This window comes from Alnus glutinosa, chromosome 6 (assembly GCF_958979055.1).
Source record: "Alnus glutinosa chromosome 6, dhAlnGlut1.1, whole genome shotgun sequence".
Classification (NCBI taxonomy): domain Eukaryota; kingdom Viridiplantae; phylum Streptophyta; class Magnoliopsida; order Fagales; family Betulaceae; genus Alnus; species Alnus glutinosa.
In genome coordinates, this window is record NC_084891.1 from 25,058,205 (window position 1) to 25,078,652 (window position 20,448).

At 35.4% G+C, this 20,448-nt stretch overlaps 1 protein-coding gene, 1 long non-coding RNA gene and 1 other non-coding gene across 3 annotated transcripts; 1 reads left to right on the plus strand and 2 right to left on the minus strand.

Annotated features, from left to right (window-relative positions):
• Nucleotides 1-543: 543 nt before the first annotated feature.
• Nucleotides 544-12,866, minus strand: LOC133870724 (uncharacterized). Its single transcript, XM_062307926.1, has 12 exons — nt 12,600-12,866; nt 12,317-12,518; nt 12,131-12,205; nt 9,220-9,326; nt 7,872-7,932; nt 7,393-7,452; nt 7,232-7,306; nt 4,705-4,890; nt 3,683-3,737; nt 2,815-2,934; nt 1,196-1,428; nt 544-892 (listed from the first exon to the last, which is right to left on the minus strand). The coding sequence occupies exons 1-12, from the start codon at nt 12,629-12,631 to the stop codon at nt 869-871; spliced, it is 1,230 nt and encodes a 409-aa protein (XP_062163910.1). The 5' UTR covers nt 12,632-12,866; the 3' UTR covers nt 544-868.
• LOC133870725 (uncharacterized) lies at nt 3,744-4,693 on the minus strand. Its single transcript, XR_009900776.1, has 3 exons — nt 4,501-4,693; nt 4,319-4,377; nt 3,744-4,214 (listed from the first exon to the last, which is right to left on the minus strand). It is a non-coding gene; the product is annotated as an uncharacterized LOC133870725 (long non-coding RNA).
• Nucleotides 12,867-12,953: 87 nt separating the features above from the next.
• On the plus strand, nt 12,954-13,025 carry TRNAD-GUC (transfer RNA aspartic acid (anticodon GUC)). The gene has a single exon. It is a non-coding gene; the product is annotated as a tRNA-Asp (tRNA).
• The last annotated feature ends 7,423 nt before the right edge of the window (nt 13,026-20,448 follow it).

The following is a 20,448-nucleotide window of genomic DNA, read 5'->3' on the forward strand; positions in this document are numbered from 1 at the left end:
TTTATATATCAGTTTAATAGTCGGGATTTGAAAAAATTTCTCCAATCCAATTTGGAAAAAACCTTTATCCATTTGGACTACTTATGAGTTGCTTTTGCTGACGATTAGAGGCAAGGAAAACATTTGAATCACCATGCCTCACTATTAAAAACGAAAGCTAAACGAGAATCTCGGTCTCATACAAATTCTACCAAAAAATTGCAAATATATCAATAAAGTTTTCCAAAATTTGCAGTTCCTCAACTGTGAAGGACGGAGTATATGTAAAATAAATAATAATAATAATAATAAAGTGCGACAAACGTCAAAGTGAAGGAGACGGGGTTAAAATAATTATGTGCAACATAAGCGAATTCCCACAAGGTTTGGAAGCCTTTCACAAAAGAAAAAGAGATCCCAAGAATCCTACGTTCAGAAGCCACAAAGGGCACTAAGGTTAGTCCAAGAGGGAGCATCGCCCAAAAGCCTTTAAAGCACTGGTCCCATAGCGTCGGTCAAGGCACCGATCCAGTTTATAAATAGCTATAGAGGTAATGCAAAAAGTAATCCAAAGTCTTTCCATTAACAAATCTTACGTAGGCGTACTGAACTGTAAGCTTGTTGACTATGTGCTTACTTCAAATAAAATGATCTAACAATATTTTAACATAGCCCTGAGACACTCAACCCAGTACCAGATATGCACAGGGACAGAGAGAGAGGTTTCCGCGCACAACTTAGATACAGAGAGATTTCCATGTACGTACAACTTAGATTTCAAAATAACCTCCTCCTCTCGTGTTCTGGCAGGGAGCAATCTCATGCTTGCCTCCCAAAAGTTACCTCCATATACATTTTGAATTTTCACCAATGGGTAAACGTAAGGTCCTTATAAGTTCACCGGAGGAGCTCCCTGAATTTACAATCAGGCATCAAAATTAGCAATTCTTCCAGCCATGCAAAGAATGATTGATCACCACTTTTAATTAATTAATTCCAAAAGAAAGGCCAAGGTCAGTCAATGGGTTTTTGGGTTCTAATATTATAGTAACAAAACAAGGTTTAAAACCTGACCAACTAATGCTAATACTCGTTCAAAACAAGAGGCAAGGTCAGCTGGTGAATCACAGGAAAAGAAGTTCCCCTACCAGGCAAATGAAGAGGATTTGAAAGTAACAAAGTAGGTTATTGAAGCAATTGGAGAACAAAGATTCACCTTAAACAACAGGTCATGAGCAATGTACTCCCAGGGCAACGAAATGGACATCAAGCAGCATTTCAGAGGCAGCATTTCTTCATCAGAATTCATGGGTGTGGCGGCAGCAGCTGCATAGGCATGTTTTGCTGCCACAGATGCAACAGATGCTGCTTTACGGACAATCGAGCCAATACCAAATCCTCTCCTCGATATAACTGGTGAAAAAGGGCCTGAGTCCTGCTGGCTTTGATCTGATATAAGTACTTCCATATTCAGTATTTCAGTCTTTAATATACCATTCACTTCATAGAATCAATCATTTGATTAAAATGACACCAACTTCGCAAAACCAATCGGTAGACCAGAAATAAGATGTGTTCTACGTAATGGGTTGGGTTTTGAATGGGAAACCCTTCCAATTTTCCAAACCTGAACCCTATTCAATATCTCGTCCTTAACCTAAGCCGAACTCAAGTTGGTGTTTTGGAGTATGAATACGAAACCCATCACAAACAATAATAGAAAGCCTGAAACCCAACCCATCCTGCCCAGAAAAAGAAAAAACAAATAGATCTGCAAATTAACATTTCACTTTGAAATTTAAATCAAAAGAAAAAAAAAAAATCGGATTGACCACTTGTGTGGAAGCCATGACTAACAAAAAAAAAAAAAGCCCTGGCCACCACTGAGAAGAAGAAATCCTTCTCCACAAAAGCAATGAATAGAAGGCTGAAGGGGAAGATGTATAATGTAACCAAAATTCCACTCTGAATAAATTTTAACATCTCCCAGGCAAAACTGTTTGTGATTTCTGCTCCCATTGACTCCCATTCTTGAGGAGGCCAGATAGCAACCTGCCTCCCCTAATCAGAGATGGAGAGATGCACTTGTATAGTGTGCAAAGATGCAAGAGAAAAGGAAAAGTCTGAGAAGCTGTAAGCTATCAATGAGAGGGAAGGGGTGTGTATCAGACAGTTGGAGAAATGAGTAGAATGATAAAATATTCAAGTAATTTTGACATAGAACTAATATATAGTAACATAACAGTAAATGTAAATGATTGGGTTTGGCCATCCAAGGGTTTGAACTGAAACCCAATATGAAAATAACATGTTTCACTTTTTTTCCCAAACCCATCCGGCATTTTAAATCAGCTTTCCTACACCCAATCTACTAGGGTCAGGTAGGGTAGGATGCCCAGGTCAACCAAAAAGTTGTGATCTCTAGTGCTCTGTAAGAAGTAAAACATTTGGAAAATTTCAAAGTAATCAGCATAAGACCCACCTGTTCAAATGCTCAGATACATGAAAACCAGGCAAGAAACAATAACCTATGTGCTGTTACTATTTTTCTTTTACACTAATTAATTTTGTGCTCGATCATTTTGAAAGTGTTTGGAATGCGACAATCAATGTAATTAAAAAATCAGAGTACAATGAAAGTGTTAAGAAAAAGATGTGCTCCTCCGCTGATGAATGCCAACTTTTCTTTCTTAGGAAGATAAAAGGTGTTTCAGTGATAATTACAGGATTATGTTCCGAGAAATCATCTCATCCACTCAACTAAAAAGAGGAACAAAATAAATGGTACAGGATTTATAACATTATCCTATTTATACAGAGAAAGGAGCCTCTTACCTGCAACTCCAGAAACAGCAACTTCAACTTCTCCACGTCCACCAGGACCTTTCATGTATAGTCTGTCTGTTTTGCCAGAATGTCCAAGTGATAGAAGGCTCCCAAATCCAGATTTTCCAGCTGTATATGACAGAAAAACGTCAACAACAAAGGTTATTCTGCAAATTGTGAACATTTTGTTAAAAAGTGAACAAAAGAGTTGACTTTAGTATATTTCAAAGATTTTAGCCTGAACAGAGGTCCAGCCACATGACATAAGTTCAGAAACTGCTATATTTCAAAAAGAATTAGTCGTGTGCCAAAATTTGCAAAGATTTTTTTTCAAAGATTTAAGAAAGAATTCTAGTTTATGCAGTACAAACATAGTGCGAAACAGTTAAAAATACAAAGATGTCTACAAAATAAGATGGTGAAATGTTAAACAAGCGTCTGAAGGCATCAGGATTACTACCGGAAATGAATGGCGACATTCCGAAATAAAATAACGAATGCCTTCTTCCAACTATTTTAAGATTGCTCGGATGTATCTTAAATCTTAATAGATTTTATTTATTCTTGAATTGAATTCTAAGCAATGCAAGTTAACACAGTTCAAATATAACAGCAGAACCAAAGTCAATTCCAACTTAGACATACGTATACATGTTTCACATATCTTTATTTCTGCATGCATAACATATAAAAGCAGTAAAAATAAACGCATCAGCCCAGCTAAAACTAAAGAACATGATTAATAAACAATTCACTTATCTAGAAAAAGTGAAGTTAACATACTTTAGAATCGGAACGAAACAGCAGAAAGTAAGAATTTTCAATTCAAGTAATTCATCTTCCGGGGGGAGAGAGAACGGTAAGTGGGAAGACATACCATCATATGCGTCTCGAACCATTTGATAGTTGACAAATCCCGAGAAAAGAGTAAGCTGCAATCACAGTCAAGATGTCAAATGGGTCTTCCAAGCACCATTTTGTGTGCTTGTGTATGTGTATGGCATTCATCTTTGTAGACACATACTTTCAAAACTTTTACAACATTTTAATGCCCGAGTTGCTACTATCTAACAAGGAAATACAACCAAAATAGTATCTTCTCATGCTTAATTCGTTTCAGCAAGGACAAATAAAAGTAAAGTAGGCACAGAGAGAGAGACAGAGAGAGAGAGAGAGAAGCACTGGCTGCTTTGGATACCTCATCGTCAATGTTTCAGTAAAGATAGAACATTTGATTCTATGCCATGTTTTCCTGTCAAGTGAATGGGGATCTCAAGAGTGCCTTGCAGTACCATGATATTCCTAACAGCTCATACCTAGTAGTTGGTATCTTAGGCTTGGTTGAATTGTAACTATATTATTCTATAAACCTCCCAAGGAAATTTGACAGCAAGAGTTCCTATGTTCTTCTGTAACACCAAAGTAGTCATCAAAAGGCAGCAAACTGGTAACTCAGTCAACTAAGGTAAATGTAAAAGTGAGTCTATAATAATTATTATTACTAGTGAATTACTTCTCGACTTATCATTCTTTTTCTTTGTTCAATTTCCTGAAGCCCTGAGTCTGAGTTTTCTGCATGACCAAGAAGTTATTGGTTCAGTCCTACTCAAGGAAGGTATCACAAAGAAAGCTTGAACATCTCAGAGAGATAATGAGAGGAAGAAGTGAGGGAAAAGGGGGAGACCAATTTTTTACCATGCATGTTTGGTTTAATCAACATTCCAGATTGTCTTTGGCAGGTCACTAACAGATGTATGTTGGAGAAAAGTTACCATGAAGTGACTAAATACTTCCTAATCAGGAAAAGTATTAGCACAACAAATTGAAAAGCTGGCAAGGCAAGGAAGAACGTAATAATAATATGAATAATTCTCATGCGTAGTGAGAAGTGACCCAAACCTTGGTACTTTTGGCCTTTTCAGAATTAGTATTAATTCTCAAAGATGAATAATTGCTTGAACTGCAATCTTGTGGCTCCTTTTCACTACAAGAAGCTACCCCATGATTTGCAGTGTCACTAGGAAATGCTGCCCCATCATTTGCATTCAGGAGTACACAATAGCAGTGATCTGTTTCTGTTAAGACCTGAAAAGATACTCAAAATAAATCACATGATAGAGTAGTGGCATGCAAGTGAATGATATCAGGGTAGTGTTCTTATTGCAAAATCCCAGAATGCAAAATGTTTTACGTTCTTCTGTTCTTCAATACAGGGACATGACAAAGATGGGTCGAATGTCCAAAAAGGAATGAAAAATTACATGGAAGGACGCCAAAATTCAAGCAGACTCAAAATTTCCAAGGCAAGCGACAATACACCTCAAACTATCTTTTTTGCATAGCCAGTTCCAAGCTTAGGTAAAGGAGAAGGGTTGTGGAAGGTTAACAGCCAGTGTAAGACTGTCTTGATGATATTGTATGAACATGAATCCTATTAATATTCACCTCATATGTGCAAGTTTCTCATGTTAAAGACATATGTAACAAGATACATCATACATTTCAGTAGTAAAGTCCTTTTTCTAAGCCAGTAATTAAGTCATTTATTTGGTCTTACCTCCTATTCACTTAATTCTGCATTTGTGCATATAAACAACTAGGCAGAGGGACAAGTAGAATTATACAACAAATATCTTATTTTGATTTGAAAAACCAGAACAGGCCTTCCTACAAGCCCAAATGCATCTGCATAGATGCATATAGTATTTTCAGGAACCAAAGTGTGCAGCATCTTATACTTTATGAGGGCAAATGTAAGCTCAAAGGCATGAGGCATGAGGCATGAACCTCAAAGCATAAGATGCTGTTAGAGAGAGAAAGAATGCTATGCCATGTTGTACTCTTCTAGAAGAACCACTTGGTGAGGTGTCCCTGTACAGCAGTCACTACCAGTTTTCTCTTTCCAGATTATTCTGCCATATTGTAAATGTATGCTTCTCCTATATATGTGGAAAAATATGAAGAAGGGCTGATATAGAAAACAGCTCTTCATTTTCATAGATTTCCTTCCTATTAACAAATGCAAACCACTATGTCTTTTGATATTCAAAAATGTATGAAAGTTGTTGAATTACAAAATAAAGAAAAAAAATTCAACAGGAAATCTTTTTTATTACACAGACATGCTTTTGCTTCTTCAAGAATGTAGATTCGTTAGACAAGAAAAGGCAGAAGAGTTTCATCATTCTAGAGTTTATATATATGCTGTATGTAGAGTTACTAAAACAGACAATCCCTAACTCAACCAAGAAACGTGGTTAAATACAATCAAAATTCAAATTTGAAAATTTGTAAAATCTAAAATTTCAAAAGTTGTTTAAATTGCAATAATAAAATTTTGAAGTTTCATCCGTGCGTGTTTTAAGACCTGAATGCCTTCCTAAGACTCTAACACTATTACATTCTTGGGAGAACTGAAAGCAATTCGAATCAAGCCCTTACTAGCACTCAAGGATCTTAAGTCTTAACAATTGCTGCCTAATTTTTAGGATAATCACTGAACTTCTTTCATAACCCCACAAAAAAAATATATAAAATATATATATATATAAACTACTTCCAAACCTAATTATACGTCAAATTAGTTACAACATGGTCCCTTCAAGCCAAGTAAAAATTCCAAAAAACCCAATGCCTATTAAAATGCAAAGGTTTGGAAACAAATCTGGGGATGTATGATCAACAACTGCTTTTAGAAACACTAAAAACAAAAGAGTATGCTTTTCCTCGTTGCATTTGTAAAAGAAAATAATTTAGCCGTGCCTGAAAGCTTTCCAACTAGTAACAGAAACTTATTACATAAAGTGCAAGTATGCCTTTTCACTATACAGTGCATGCTTAACTCTTTAAGTGCATGCTTAACTCTTTAAGGGAAGAAGGTAGTTTCACAAAGTCACGATTTTCTAGTACTGTAAAGGAAATAGAATCAAAATTGGAATTTCCTAAACTAGTATATTACTGATATCTTATTACTTGCCTCCTGCCCCAACAACCATACCCCACATCTGGTATAAAAATAAAAAATAAAAAGAGTTGGTAGTTACAGCTATTTGCTATAGATCCTATTATCAAGCAGTTTTGAAATCTATAATTGGACAATGCAACATGTAACATTATGTGGTTATAGCATAAAGCACCATTTTTAAGAAGAGAAGATATTATCTTGTTATGAAAAGTGGCAGTTTGTTTGTGTTATACTCAAAGTCAAGCACTCCAACCTGTCATCAGTTCAACGTATCAATATTGTAGAAATAATAAATAAGCAAGATAAAGCAAGGTTGCAACAGTTGTTATAACATCCAAAATATTATCCTCGCCAAAGCCAGATATGACTCAGTTTATTAATAAATTGAATTAATTCAATACCAACTCTGAGTGGAGTTTATTGAATTAGTGAAACAATATACGCAATAAAACAACTAATTACCACTGCATCAAAAGTAGAATCGAAGTCATCAACTGCAAAACAGATATCCGGATAGGCAGGTGTGGTCTCTACTTCCTAGACGCACATTAGCAACAGTGTCAGAACTTGAAGATAAAGTGCAACTCAAGAAAATAACATTTTGCAGAAAATACATTACTTGCCTTTTTGGAATCCAAATGAAAGTTGACACGACTTGGAGATGCATAAACAGTTTTTACAACCTGCATAGATGTTGTGGGCCATACTTCATGATTAGATCACCATGCATAAAATAGACTTACAAACAAAGTCAGGTAACATGGAAGAGATTGCGGTTGAGCTAGCATGATTTCAGAATTAAAATTCATTTGACAAAACATCTTGCTGCAGTAGTCATCTGGTTTTTAATGAGAAGGATCCAACATTTCTAAGTCATGGAATCCACACCCAATTCACCACCCCAATAACATCATCTATTCCTTTTGTTTTCTTGGCAGCAAATTCAAGCAGATTGTACTTCTGACAACAACACACTTCATTTTACAGGTAAAGGCAAGCTCTCAATACTTCGGCGGAAAATAACAACACTAACAGACATAACTATCACCTCTTAAAAATAACTGTAGAAAATGTATGTTACACTAATTAAGGGCGTGAATACCTTATATATAGGTAGCAATGGTTTATCTTGGCTAACTTGATGATTCCGAAGTTCCTGATGACTGAAGAAAACACATGTTTCAGATTCTACCATAATTGAGCTTTCAAGCAGCACAACAGGGAACAAGAATCTTAGTAGCAAGGTCCTTTAAAACTTTAAAATATATCAATTAACAATTACTGTTTCGTTCTTCTTAATATCTCGTAAGAAGAATTTACCCCAAAAAATAGTAGACAAATAAATATTGATATGACAACAGCTAACATATAGAACTTGAAATCTGTTGGAACAAGTGGCTCATATTCTCTTGGGTATAGAGAGTAGTACGAGAGTACCAGTAAGCGGCCAGTTGACGGAGCGGAGCGAAGTGTTTTGGGGTTTTCCATATTTGTTCATAAAGTAGGGTTTTGTTAGAAATATGTTATGTTGAAAACGATTATTGAATATAGCCACACTCCTGTGGCATAAGCACATTGCCGAACCATGTAAATTTGTGTCTTATTTTTTCTCTTGCCCTCTCTCTTTTCAATTCCATATTATCCATCATTGTTGTGCACGGTAACAACAAAATCAATCTATTGCCTCTAGGAAGCTGCAACTCAAATCTTACAGAAGTTCATTTTGATAACTGCAACTCTAAAATATCATTTAACCTCCACAATAACAAGTGTGCATTTGGTATCTATGAGCGATACAACCCAATCAAAATAGGAATAGTCATAGAAATGCATTTAATTAAGTAAATGCCACTTCCAAGAAGATGGAAAGTAACTGTTATTATTGGCAGTCTCATATATCAATTTACATGGCAACAACATGGAACTGCTGTACAAATCCATTAATATTGTTAGCGTCATATAGGCTAGATACAACAATAATTCTATTCCAAACCACTTTCAGTGGAGATGAACAAGTCCCAAGAACTACATTCATTGAATACAGAGAACCATAGAGATCATACAATTTATCCTAGAAAACATACCTATCAAAAAAAAAAACTATCCTAGAAAACACCTTATAATGGGTATAATTCAGGAAATCTACAAAGTTATATTTGCAAGTACTCTGAAACCTTCTATCAAATACCTAATTACCAACTGATAGAACACAATCAAAATTCTCGATCAGGGCAACAATAAATGAATAAAAGAAAGAAAGAAAGAAAAAAAGCAAAATGAATATATCATCACCAATTACATAATTGAATGATGACAATTCATACAAGCATATTATCTAACTTTCCAGAGAGAAACTACATATGCAAGCATATAGAAGTTGAAAGAAAAAGGTGTTAATGCAACTTAACAGACCTAGAGATCATGCAAAATGGACAAAGAAGAAAGATTACCTGCAAATTGCTACTGTAACAGTGAATGAAGTGTGAGCTATAAAGTTCAAGTAAAATGAGCGCCTCCAATCCACATCAACAGAACTTTCTCCAACTAACGTATCTAACTGGTTGACAGATTTAAAGAGAGTTATCTTACATAAACAGTAAACACCATAGCATCATTAATTACCACATTTGATGAATTACTAAACGCAGACAATCCAATCAGTGATTAAATTTAAGCACTAAGAAGTAACAGAAAACCATTGCCTAATGGTTGAGCCTTGTCACATTTTATGGCCAAGTTGACAGCCCAAAATATATATATATATATGATACGTTCAGATTTTCCTAGGGCTTGGTGGCACTACCGTAGCCACCAAGCAACCCCAAGCCGGCTGGAATAAGGAGTTTAATTCTCCATATTTTATTTCCTTAACTATTTAGTTTAATAAGGAATGTATTTTTCATTAGTTATTTCCTTCTTAGTTTATTTTCCTGCATTGTGTTATGACGGCTAGACCTAATGGTTATGTTTTATGACATAGCCGTCATCTATTTAAGTGTAATCCTACTCAATGAATAATTATGTTGAATATTATGAAAACCTAGACCTTTGTGGTTGTTTTAAAGATCAAGGCTCTCTCGAAGTAGCCATTGGAGATCACGGCTCTCTCGAAGTAGCCTTTATCCATTTTCTTTGTTCTTTTTACTATTTGATTGCATCAAGTGGTATCAGAGCGAAGGTTGATTGTTTTCTACAACAATCTCCAATCCACACCATCACCATGTCTTCTCGATTTTTTCGGAATGAAGAAGAATGAGCAAGGTGGGAAAAGCTGCGGTCAGAATTTCTCACGTACAAAGAAGAAGCGAGCAAACGGATGGAGGAGATCAGGAAAAGAATTGAAAGCTTTTCTCCACCACGCACCTCTGCAGTAAGCCAAGCCTCACACATAACACCTACCTCACCGGTTGCCATCGTCACAAAAAAGAGGAAGAAAAGAGCGGTTGAAGCAACAAAATCCATCCACACCGGCGTCCCACCAAACCACCGTCGACCGGCCGCAAATCAGCCCACCTCGGCCGTAAATGTAGAAGGCACTGGACCCAACCTTCCAAACGCGTTGTCATCAACTCACGCCATGCCTCCATGCCTCTAGGAGTCACTCGTGTTCACTGTGGTGCGAGAGAGGTAAAGAAGAGAGCTTTTGTTTTTGCTTGGTTCAGGAAGAGAAAGGAAAACAGCAAGAAGATGCTGGAGCAAAATGTGAAAAAGAAAGAAGAAGAGTTGGAGCCAAGGGTGGAAGGGCAGGGAGGGAATTGTGCAAAGCTGGAACTCTTCCTTGAGGACAAGGAAGTTGTTAGGGGGAAGGGATGATACGGACAGCAAGCTAGGGCTGATGTGGCACTGCAGCAGCAACCCCTAACCCTAGCCGTCTCTAGCCTAATAAGAAGCCTTTAGCCGAATAAGGAATAGAATACTTCTCCATATTTTCTTTCCCTAAATGTCTTAGCTAAATAAGGAATGTATTTCCATTCTTAGTTATTTCCTTCTTAGTTTATTTTCCTGCATTGTGTTATAGCGGCTAGACCTAATGGTTATGTTTTATGACATAGCCGTCATCTATTTAAGCGTAATCCTACTCAATGAATAATTATGTTGAATATTATGTTGAATATTATGAAAACCTAGACCTTTGTGGTTGTTTTGGAGATCAAGGCTCTCTCGAAATAGCCATTGGAGATCACGGCTTTCTCGAAGTAGCCTTTATCCCTTTTTTTTGTTCTTTTTACTATTTGATTGCATCAATATATTGATGACGAGGAACCCTTCTAAGGCAGTGTTACTTCGTGTACCCACTCCTATCAGGTAAATTTTAGACCCATGTAAAACGTCCAATCCACACGGATCGGGTAATACTCTAGTTTTGCCGGCAGGCTAGTCCCAAAAAATTGCTTGCACTCAAGGGGATTCGAACCTTAGACCTCATGAGATTTCCATAAATACCAAGGCCCTTACCACTTGAGACAACCCCTTGGGATTAGTTGACAGCCCAAAAAATAGAAAGCAGCAGGCCAAAAAGAGCATGTGTTTAAGCATCTAGAAGGACAAATGCCAATGACTTAATGGAGAATAGAGTAGAGTTGCAAAAATGATCTGTGTAGTTAAGCCCACAAAGTTGAGAATAAGGCTTTGCTCAGTTTTCCTACATATTCTACTACACGCAAACTTTTGTGTATAAAAATCTCTATATTCCACTAGGTTTTTATACATTGCCCAATATTTACTATAAAAAGAAAAAAAGAACGAAAAACATTTTAACATTTTGCTAGTCAATTCATATGATGATGATACCAGATCCTGTCTTTTGGGGTTCATAAATTCTATAGAGTGTAGGCACATTTCGTAAACTAAGTGGTAACGAAAGAGGTACATGGTGCCAACCATTAGTGTGCAAGCTCAGTACCACCATATCAATCAACTCTATTTTCTTGATACTGTTTATCCTGACACTTCAAATACATGTCAAACTCCAACTTCAAAATTTTCCCACATACTAAAAGGCCAAATTAATAATCCCACAACAATTCTCATCTTCAGTGTTGCAACAGTCCTCATAAAAGGTAAACTAAGATTCTTCAAATACATGTCAAACTCCAACTTCAAACTTTTCCCACATACTAAAAGGCCAAATCAAAAATCCCAGAACAATTCTCATCTTCAGTGTTGCAACAGTCCTCATAAATGGTAAACTAAGATTTCTGACACCTATATCATGAACTCCACGCAAACATTTCAAATTGAATGCAAGTGCTACTAGCAAGAAAAAGCAATCGGCCGAGATCATCATCAATAAAGGAACTCAGTTTAGCGCACACACAGAAACATGAAGCTCATCAAACTGGTTTTTCAAGGTGCTTTTACCTTAGGTGCCCACCTGCGTACAAAGTAAGGAGCAACAGCTTCTGCGTTGTCATTGAAACCATATCCTTGCGAGCTCTATAGCAACAAAAAATTCAAAGAACCACCAAATGCAAGTTAACAAACAGAAAGATTAAAAGAACGGACTGTAACCAATGAATTCAATTTCTTAATACCACAAAGGCATACCAATTTTCTGACGAAAAATAGGAGATCGTCGTCCTGACGTCCCCGGGTCTCCTTGCCACGAACGAAATACAAGTCGAAGACATCGTGCCAAAAGCGATGATCCAATTCGACGTCGTCGCAAGCATCATCTCGCTGCTGTTCGTCCACCACGGTTTTCCCTAGCAAATTGGAGTGCTTCTTCACCATGCTCAGCAACTCGTACCTACCAAAACAAACAAATTTCAAAACAAGCATTTATATGTTGAATTCGAAACGAATTGGTTCAAACATATTATAATCAGACCTGGAAGGAATCTCTCCTCCATCTCCGAGCATTTTTAATGGTGCAGTTTTCGTAGAAATAATGAAATTCTTCTTCAAATCAGGCTCGGGGTATGGGAGATCATGATAAATACTAGGGTTTACGCGCGAACCAACGTTAAGACTAGCTGGCGCGAGCAATGGACGTCATGATGCAAATTAGCTGTAAATTTGTCTATCCCTGGGAAACAGTGTGCCGAGATGGGGAAGAGTCAGAAGACCTTCCCTGTGGGCAAAGCTGGTTCGAAGGAATAATTCCATGTGTCGTGCGGTTGAAGGATCATTCTGAAATGGCGAGTCGTATAAATTACTATTAATTTATTCCTCCATCAACAAGGTCGTTGTAGTATAGTGGTAAGTATTCCCGCCTGTCACGCGGGTGACCCGGGTTCGATCCCCGGCAACGGCGTCTTATTTTTTGACTTTTACAACATTTTCTTGAAGCAAATAAAAGGTATTAAGGTAGATATAAATGCCACGGGCCGCCTCGGCGCCTCGCCAGCTGCACGGCCCAGAACTGGTCCCGTTCTCCATTGGTAGCTTTGTCCCAATTGTCCGCGTTGTGTAGTACAGTTTTAAAAACTTTTTTTTTTTTTTTTTTATCAACAAAATTACAGAAACGAAATACAGGAAAATACAAATAAAAACAAGCTAACAACATAAAAACCCAACCAATAAAAACTGTAAGCACCTCAAAGCCTAGAAAGAAATTAAAGAAGATGAATGTCACTTGAGAATGCAGTTTGTAAAAGCTGCGGGCCTGCGGCCCACTAAGATAAATAAAATTATTAGGAATAAAAGAACCCTTAAAACCTTTGATCTAGTTCAGCTTCTAAAGAAATCGAACAAACTAAAAAATAAAAACTTAGATCTAGTCCAATTTCCAAAGAAACTAAACAGACTAAGTGAGAGAGCAAAGAAAACGGAATCTCTAACCCAAACAAAGTTTAAGAACTGTTTTGAACGTACCAAAATTATTTTTATTTTATTATTACCTCTTCTTTCTTTCTTTTTTTTGTCCTTTTTCTCAGCTAGTACTTGGATTTTACTTCCATAAATCATTGCCATTAGGCCGAACCAAATATTACAGTATCAAATTAACCTTTTTAATTATGTTTTAAAATCTTAAAGAGACTGATGTTCAAACGATTTTATTAAGCCATGCCAGGCTAAATTCCGGGATGGAACTATAAATTTAATTTTAAGGGTATATATATATATATATATATATATATAATTTTAAAAAAAAAAAAATTAGAGGACAAAATAAGAAGAAAAAAAAAGTTACCTAAATTATTACTTGAGGAAGTAACCGAAAGACCAATTCTTTTCTTTTAGGTTATTTCTTTTTCTAACAAATTTAAAGCTAATTATGGATGGAATTACCATAATTTACTATCGTATTACTGTATTAGATGTAACGTTTTTTTTTTTTTTTTTTTTTTCAAAACACTTATTTGGCAGTCCATAATTTTTTTTTAAAAAAAAATTCACTTAAAGCTTCATTTGTTTCGGCGTAGAATAATATCTTAAAAATATTTTTCAGTATTTGGTACAACGAAAAAAAATAGTCAAATCAAAAATTTTTCAATTTAATCAGAAAAACTTCTTTAATTTTCATAAAACAATTTTCTTTTTTTAAAACCGTAAACCATTTTTTCAAATTTAATCTTCTCCTTTTCAAATCCCCCCAGACCACAGTTAGAACTTGTCCGAACCAAACAAGACCACCGCTGGAAGTCGCCGGCCATTTCCATTGTCTCTTATTTTTTATACAAGCTAAACAATGAAAAATATTTTTAAAAAAAAAAAAATCTGAAAATTAATTTTTTAAAATATAATTTTCAACCAAAAATATTTTACTTCAAAACAAAAATGGTGTAAAAATGCAGCCAGAAGCCCTAACCAATTATTTAGTTGAACGCTGATGTCCGTAGTAGAGTGTATGCTGGGAGCGATAATGTTGGTATTAGGGCACCAACTAGCTTTTGGATATCAAGGGCAGGTTAAAAGTTCAGAGAAATTTGAATAATATCTATTGGATTCCTTTCAAAAGTCAGATGTTTTAGGTCATGTTTTATTATATTGGCTCTCTTTCTTTAGAAGAGCATTTGAAGAAATAAAGTTTTTTTTTTTTTTTTTTTTGAAAGTGGCCTTTTTTTTGTATGGACGACAATTTTAAGAAAAACATCTAACCATGGATAACTTGAAAAAGGGGCCAATCATAATAATAAATTGGTATTGTATGTGTAAGAAAAGCGTGAAAATTATATATATATTGATCATCTTTTGTTCCATTAAGTAGTTAGATACTTGTGGGTATCGATCTTTCATTTTTTTAGAATAGAGTGGGTCATGCTCTAATGGGCGGTGGAGTTATTAGCTTGTCGGGAATGTTAGTTTGGAAGACAATGCAAATAAAGAAGCCTAAAAGATCCCATGTACGTGCTTAATGCATTTGGAGAAAAGATAATACGGCATCGGACCTCCGTCTGGGTGGCACCGGTGTCAGCACGTGTCCTTCACTTGTGGCCATCCGGCTTCTTGGCCCCTTTCCTCCACTGCCGGCAGCTTGTTTTGGGTGGTTTTTGCTTAGTGTCATGTGTTTTTTCCTCTTTTTCTTGGGTCACAGTCTGCTTATGTTTGGTTTAAATTTTATGAGAATATTTGTTGGCTAATTGCTAGATCTGGTCTCTCTTCTTTAGAAAGTGAGCGTTAATGTAAGAAAGGCTCAAATGTCATTCTTGTAAAATTTGTATTTCTACTTAAGCAATTGTTTTATTAAGCCAGATCCTTCTGGTTTTGAGAATGGGGGGTCTTGTCCCTTATTTTCAAGTTGTAAGCTTTAGCCGTTTCGCCATATCAATGATAGAATACAGTTTCCGTTAAAAAAAAACTTCAAAGATTATGAGAGGATGGTGATAAAATTGAAAGTCGTTATGTTCAAATCTCTTTTATATTTGGACAATTGCTCACACCTATTGGCCTTTTTTTTTTTTTTTTGTGGGAATTTCTTGTTATGTATTCTTATTTTTCTTGAATTGAGTGTTCTTTTGTCTACTCTACAATCTACATGTGCTTTAGTTACGGCTGTCTACGCTTTTAATGAGAGTTGATAATTTTAAAAATAGAATAATTAGATCCTAACGCTTGGCACTAATATGTGCCGGTATGGGATTCACTAAGCACGATTAAAGACTATGGAACCGATCAATTAATCTGAAATATTAAAGAAATAAAAAAGTAATAAGCATTACTTTATCCTTTTTATGCGGTTAGATATGACCCATGGCCAATATTGATGGTTCAATCCAGTGATCTTCTTCCTTCATCCTTTTCAGGCGCCCTCACTCTCCTCCCTACCACTACAATTCTTCTTTGTTGCTAAATTATAGGTATTTTCGTTGTCCGAGAGGAGAGGCAAATAGATAGGTATTTTTTTTTTATTATTATTTTTATAAGTCAAATAGGTAGGTATTTTAATTCGTTTCTTTTTAGCCATTAGAATTTAGAAGCAGTGGAATTTTTTATTTTTTATTTTTTTTAAAAAAAACTTCATTTAAAATTTTTGATCTTTCGTCACTTTTACAATTAAATACTCAAACTTTAAAAAGTGTTAATTTAAGATATTCATCTCTCAATTTTTTTCAATTCCAATCCTCCGTTAGAATTTTTCGTTAAATCCTATTAAAATTTTAAAAATATTCAAGTGTTTTTTTTTAAAACAAAATTATAAAAAATTTCAAAGATTCAGGCATGAATATTTTTGTAAATTTCGTTAAATTCTAACCAACACCTAAATCATTGCAGTTTTTTTCTCTTTTTTTCCAAAAACAATTGGGTATTTTGAAATTTTTGATAAAATTTAACAATAAATTCAAACGGATGATTGAAACTTTTAAAAAAAAATTAATACTTTTAAGTTAACACTTTTTAAAATTTAAATATTTAATTATAAAAGTGATAAAAATAAATAACCTGGGGTTTTCATCTTTTTATTTTATATATATATATATTAGCTTTGGATTCCCCGCTGTTGATCGACGGTTTGGTGAAAAGATAAACAAAAGTAAAAGAAACTTTAGCAATTAGGGAAACAGAATGATGATGACCAAAATGACAGCGATCATTCGAAATCATGGAGAAAAGCTTTCATGAATATTTAAAGCGCCTTTAGTGCTGGTTTACTTTTCTAATAATTGTCTTCAACATAAAATATGGAGAAAATGAACAGTGCAATCTGCTAATCATGTTCAAAAGCTCGACGGAAAAGCTTACACGCGCGGCGACCGGATCGGAATTCCTTGTTGTAACATGAAACTGGTCTTGTAATTCTGACAAACCATTTAACTTATGTTGTTGGAATTTGGAAACATATTCCATTGAGATCGATGTTTACGGTGACAAAGACCAAGAGCTAATGATCATCAAATCGGGCTAATTTTCAAACGGATAAATGATTGACTCAGTTTCTCCTTCACTAATTAGCTTATTTACATCTTGTTCATCGAATCATCTGATCTCCAGAGACCAAATTGCCCAAAAATTGAAAAATAAAATTGATAAACAACAATTAATTCAACCATTAATTATCCATCGATTCTGGCATATGGAACCAATCTGATGATCAGAGGCTTTCATGTATATATATATAGTCTTCCCAAAAGCTATATATTTAAGGCAAAAAACTGACATTTTTGAGCTTCATTAACTCTCACAGAAAAATTGAAGTAAAGAAGTTGCAAATTAACATAGTATAAAGATTTACAGAACATAGATGAAAAGCATGCACTTATTAAGGTTCAAATATTGCAGTAAACATAACTGATAACTCTTTTTTCTTCATGGTTGCCATTCCTTCCAAAACCATATATATATATATATAATTATAATTAAGAAACAAGCTCCACAACTCCAAAGAACTCACAAATCACTTACCAAAAAAAGAACTTAATTTGATTTGATTTCGCTTAGTTATCATAAAACTCTCTTAGTCCTCAAGAAGGGCTCCCCCGGCCTTCTTGCCTTTTCCTGTCCTCCTCCGGCTAGTGCCACCATCGGGCCTGAGATTTCCATCGTTGAGAATTAACGGCAAGTCATTGGCTTCATCACAGTCATCTTCAGTAGCGATGCGGATGCAAGAACATCGTTCCAAAGAAGCGAAAAAAGCCGTCGTAACACCGTTGATGAGCCACATAGCCACCCCATCAATCTTGCCGCACCCGGGTGAGCCATGGCTCGACGAGGTCCGGGGCCTGGGCTCGACGGGTTTGGATTCAAAGCTGAAGCAGGCAGCACAGCTCGAAGAGGTAGTGGCAGCCATGAGTTGGAGAGTTGGCCGGCTCAGGAAGATCAGAGAGTTTTGAGAGGCTTCAAGCTCAGCCAATTAAGGACTTCTTGTTAATGTTTCTAAAGAGAAATATTGAGAAATCCAATGTATGCCCTTCACAAAGCTAAGGAATTACTAATGTGCATTAGTTTAGTGATAATGAACGTGAGGTTATATAATATTTGAATCTTTGATTCGCATTAGCGTCGTTTAGGGGGTTGATTGGGTCGTACGTATTGATCCCCATTCAACCATGCGGTCCATAAAACAAGTCGTTTTCATATATTTCCCACAAACTGCTTAGCTGATGACTTCTCACCGACAATTTCCTTTGCGAACAACTAAAATATCATGCATACTAAAAAAAAAATAAAAAATCGTGGATTAAAGAAAAAGCAACTGAAATATCACTCACCTTCCATTAGAAGAATTAAATAAATAAAATGGGGATTTTCTAAAGCATAATTTACTAGTAATTCACACTATGGTTGAATGGTTTAGTGACATTAGATTAGCTAGATAAGGTCCCTAAACGTTAAAATAGGGCTCTCAGCATCTCATATTCTAAATATTTAATTTTTTGAGGAAGCAATTTTATTTTATAGGTTATATAATGCATAATCTATTTGGATTTCTTGTTTCACAATTTTTTGTTTTCAAAATTTTCTATGCATTGTATGTATGCACAAAACAAATATATAGTAGCATAAATACGTACATACTTGAGTTAAAATACATTTTAAATTCGAGATCTCTTTCAACATTTCTATCGTAAATAAATGTAAAAAAATAATTATGTCCTTAAAATATTTTTTTTATTAAAAAAAAAAGCAAAAAAACAAAAACCCAACCCAACTATGGCAGTGGTCGTGAGGCGACACAACCATGCATGGCCGGTTGTGCTCCCAGCCATCCATGGTAGCTTGTTCCCACTCCATTAAAAGAGGGTGGAGCCACTTTCAAATCATGGTTTGGTCGTGATCGATTCCAACTGCCTCTTAATTAACGTGGCTTTTGGCCACCCCATTCAGAAGGGGCGAGGACACCTCTAATGATCGAGGCAGCTACGATTCACTGTGAGTGGCTGAACCATTAATGACTATCGTCATATATATTCAATCTTACCACTAGTTTTTTTTTCTTTTTTAATTTTAATATGGGGGTTATAATTGTATTTTTATGTCATTTCTAACTAAAATATTAATAGAGGTCTTGAATTTAAAATAGGCGATGTAAACTAGAGTCTTAAATTTATGAAATTGATAATTGATGCCTTAATATAAAATTACAAAAAAGTACAATGGATTTGTAACCTGATTTTCCCTATATATTATCCATAGTATATGTTAACAAAAGAGATTAAATGTAATTCGGAATAACACAAACAAAAGTTATTCCCTTTCTGGTTTCAATAGAAAAAAAAAAAAAAGAAAAAAAAAAAAAAAGGAAGTTATTCCCTTTAATTTCTCTTTTCAATAAGATTGGTGAAAATTAAACAAATTAAAGACCTAACAAGTACGTATATATCATCTACCTTCTTACAAACTGATCTAAGATTCATAAAAACGAGAAAATTAATAATACTTCCTGGTAATTTAAAAAATTATACTCTCTAATAATCAATATTGTGTGTCCACCATGAATATGAGAGATCTCTCTCAGTACTCTGAAAAAAAAAACAAAAACACTCATACACAAAAACTTTAATTTCTCGTTCTCAGCCATGGAGCTTCCTTCCTCCACACCACGTCTTAGAATAAGATCAAGGCTTCTTTTAGGAGTGAGATGTCCCTGTCCTGTAACTATCAATCACTTGAATAATCGGCCCTACCCTTATGAACTTTTTTTTCCTGCCTCTCTTTGGTTCCCATACTCTCTTTTTTGCCTCATTTATTACAGCGTCTAGGCTACACCTGTTGCCGCCCTCCTTTGCTTCTTTTGGTATATTAATATCGGAATCTTTACCCCAACTCCTTTAGCTCTCTTCCATTTGAATATTTTGCTGCGAAGAAGACTTCATATTCATATGTGGACCTTAGGATATAATGATTTTGTTGTCATCTGTCTTACGGTCCAAAGTAGAAACTCATTAATTATGTACTTGTAAATATATATATATTTGCTTTTACAGCTCATTTTAGAGCTAGTCTAAAGTTAAAACCTTTCGGTACCGTCTATGATACTCACAAATTTTTAACATGGGCCTTTACAACTAGTATCGGTGACAGTATTTTCGCATTATTCTTTCATCTTGAGTATCCTCTCCTATATATGCTGTGAAATAAATTGTTATGCTGTTATATTTTTTGTATTGACGGCAACTCTCGACCACCACGTGACTGTGGTAGTGAGCACCAAATCTAGGGCAAGATAGACGGCCAATATGGTGCACCAAATATGGTTATGCTTGTTTTGCACCAAATGAAAGCTCAGAGTAATCGCAATCACTTTCAAAGGTTATATGGGTGACCGAATACTCCTAAACCTAAAGAGAGGTGGTTGG

What these genes read in the sequence shown, in the direction of transcription:
- LOC133870724 (XM_062307926.1), bottom strand. Translation starts at nt 12,631, where the DNA reads ATGCTCGGAGATGGAGGAGAGATTCCTTCCAG. An exon ending in TATTTTTCGTCAGAAAATTG is followed by an intron (nt 12,206 to 12,316) that starts GTATGCCTTTGT and finishes TTGTTGCTATAG; the next exon opens with AGCTCGCAAGGATATGGTTT. An exon ending in TTCATTTGGATTCCAAAAAG is followed by an intron (nt 7,307 to 7,392) that starts GCAAGTAATGTA and finishes ATGTGCGTCTAG; the next exon opens with GAAGTAGAGACCACACCTGC.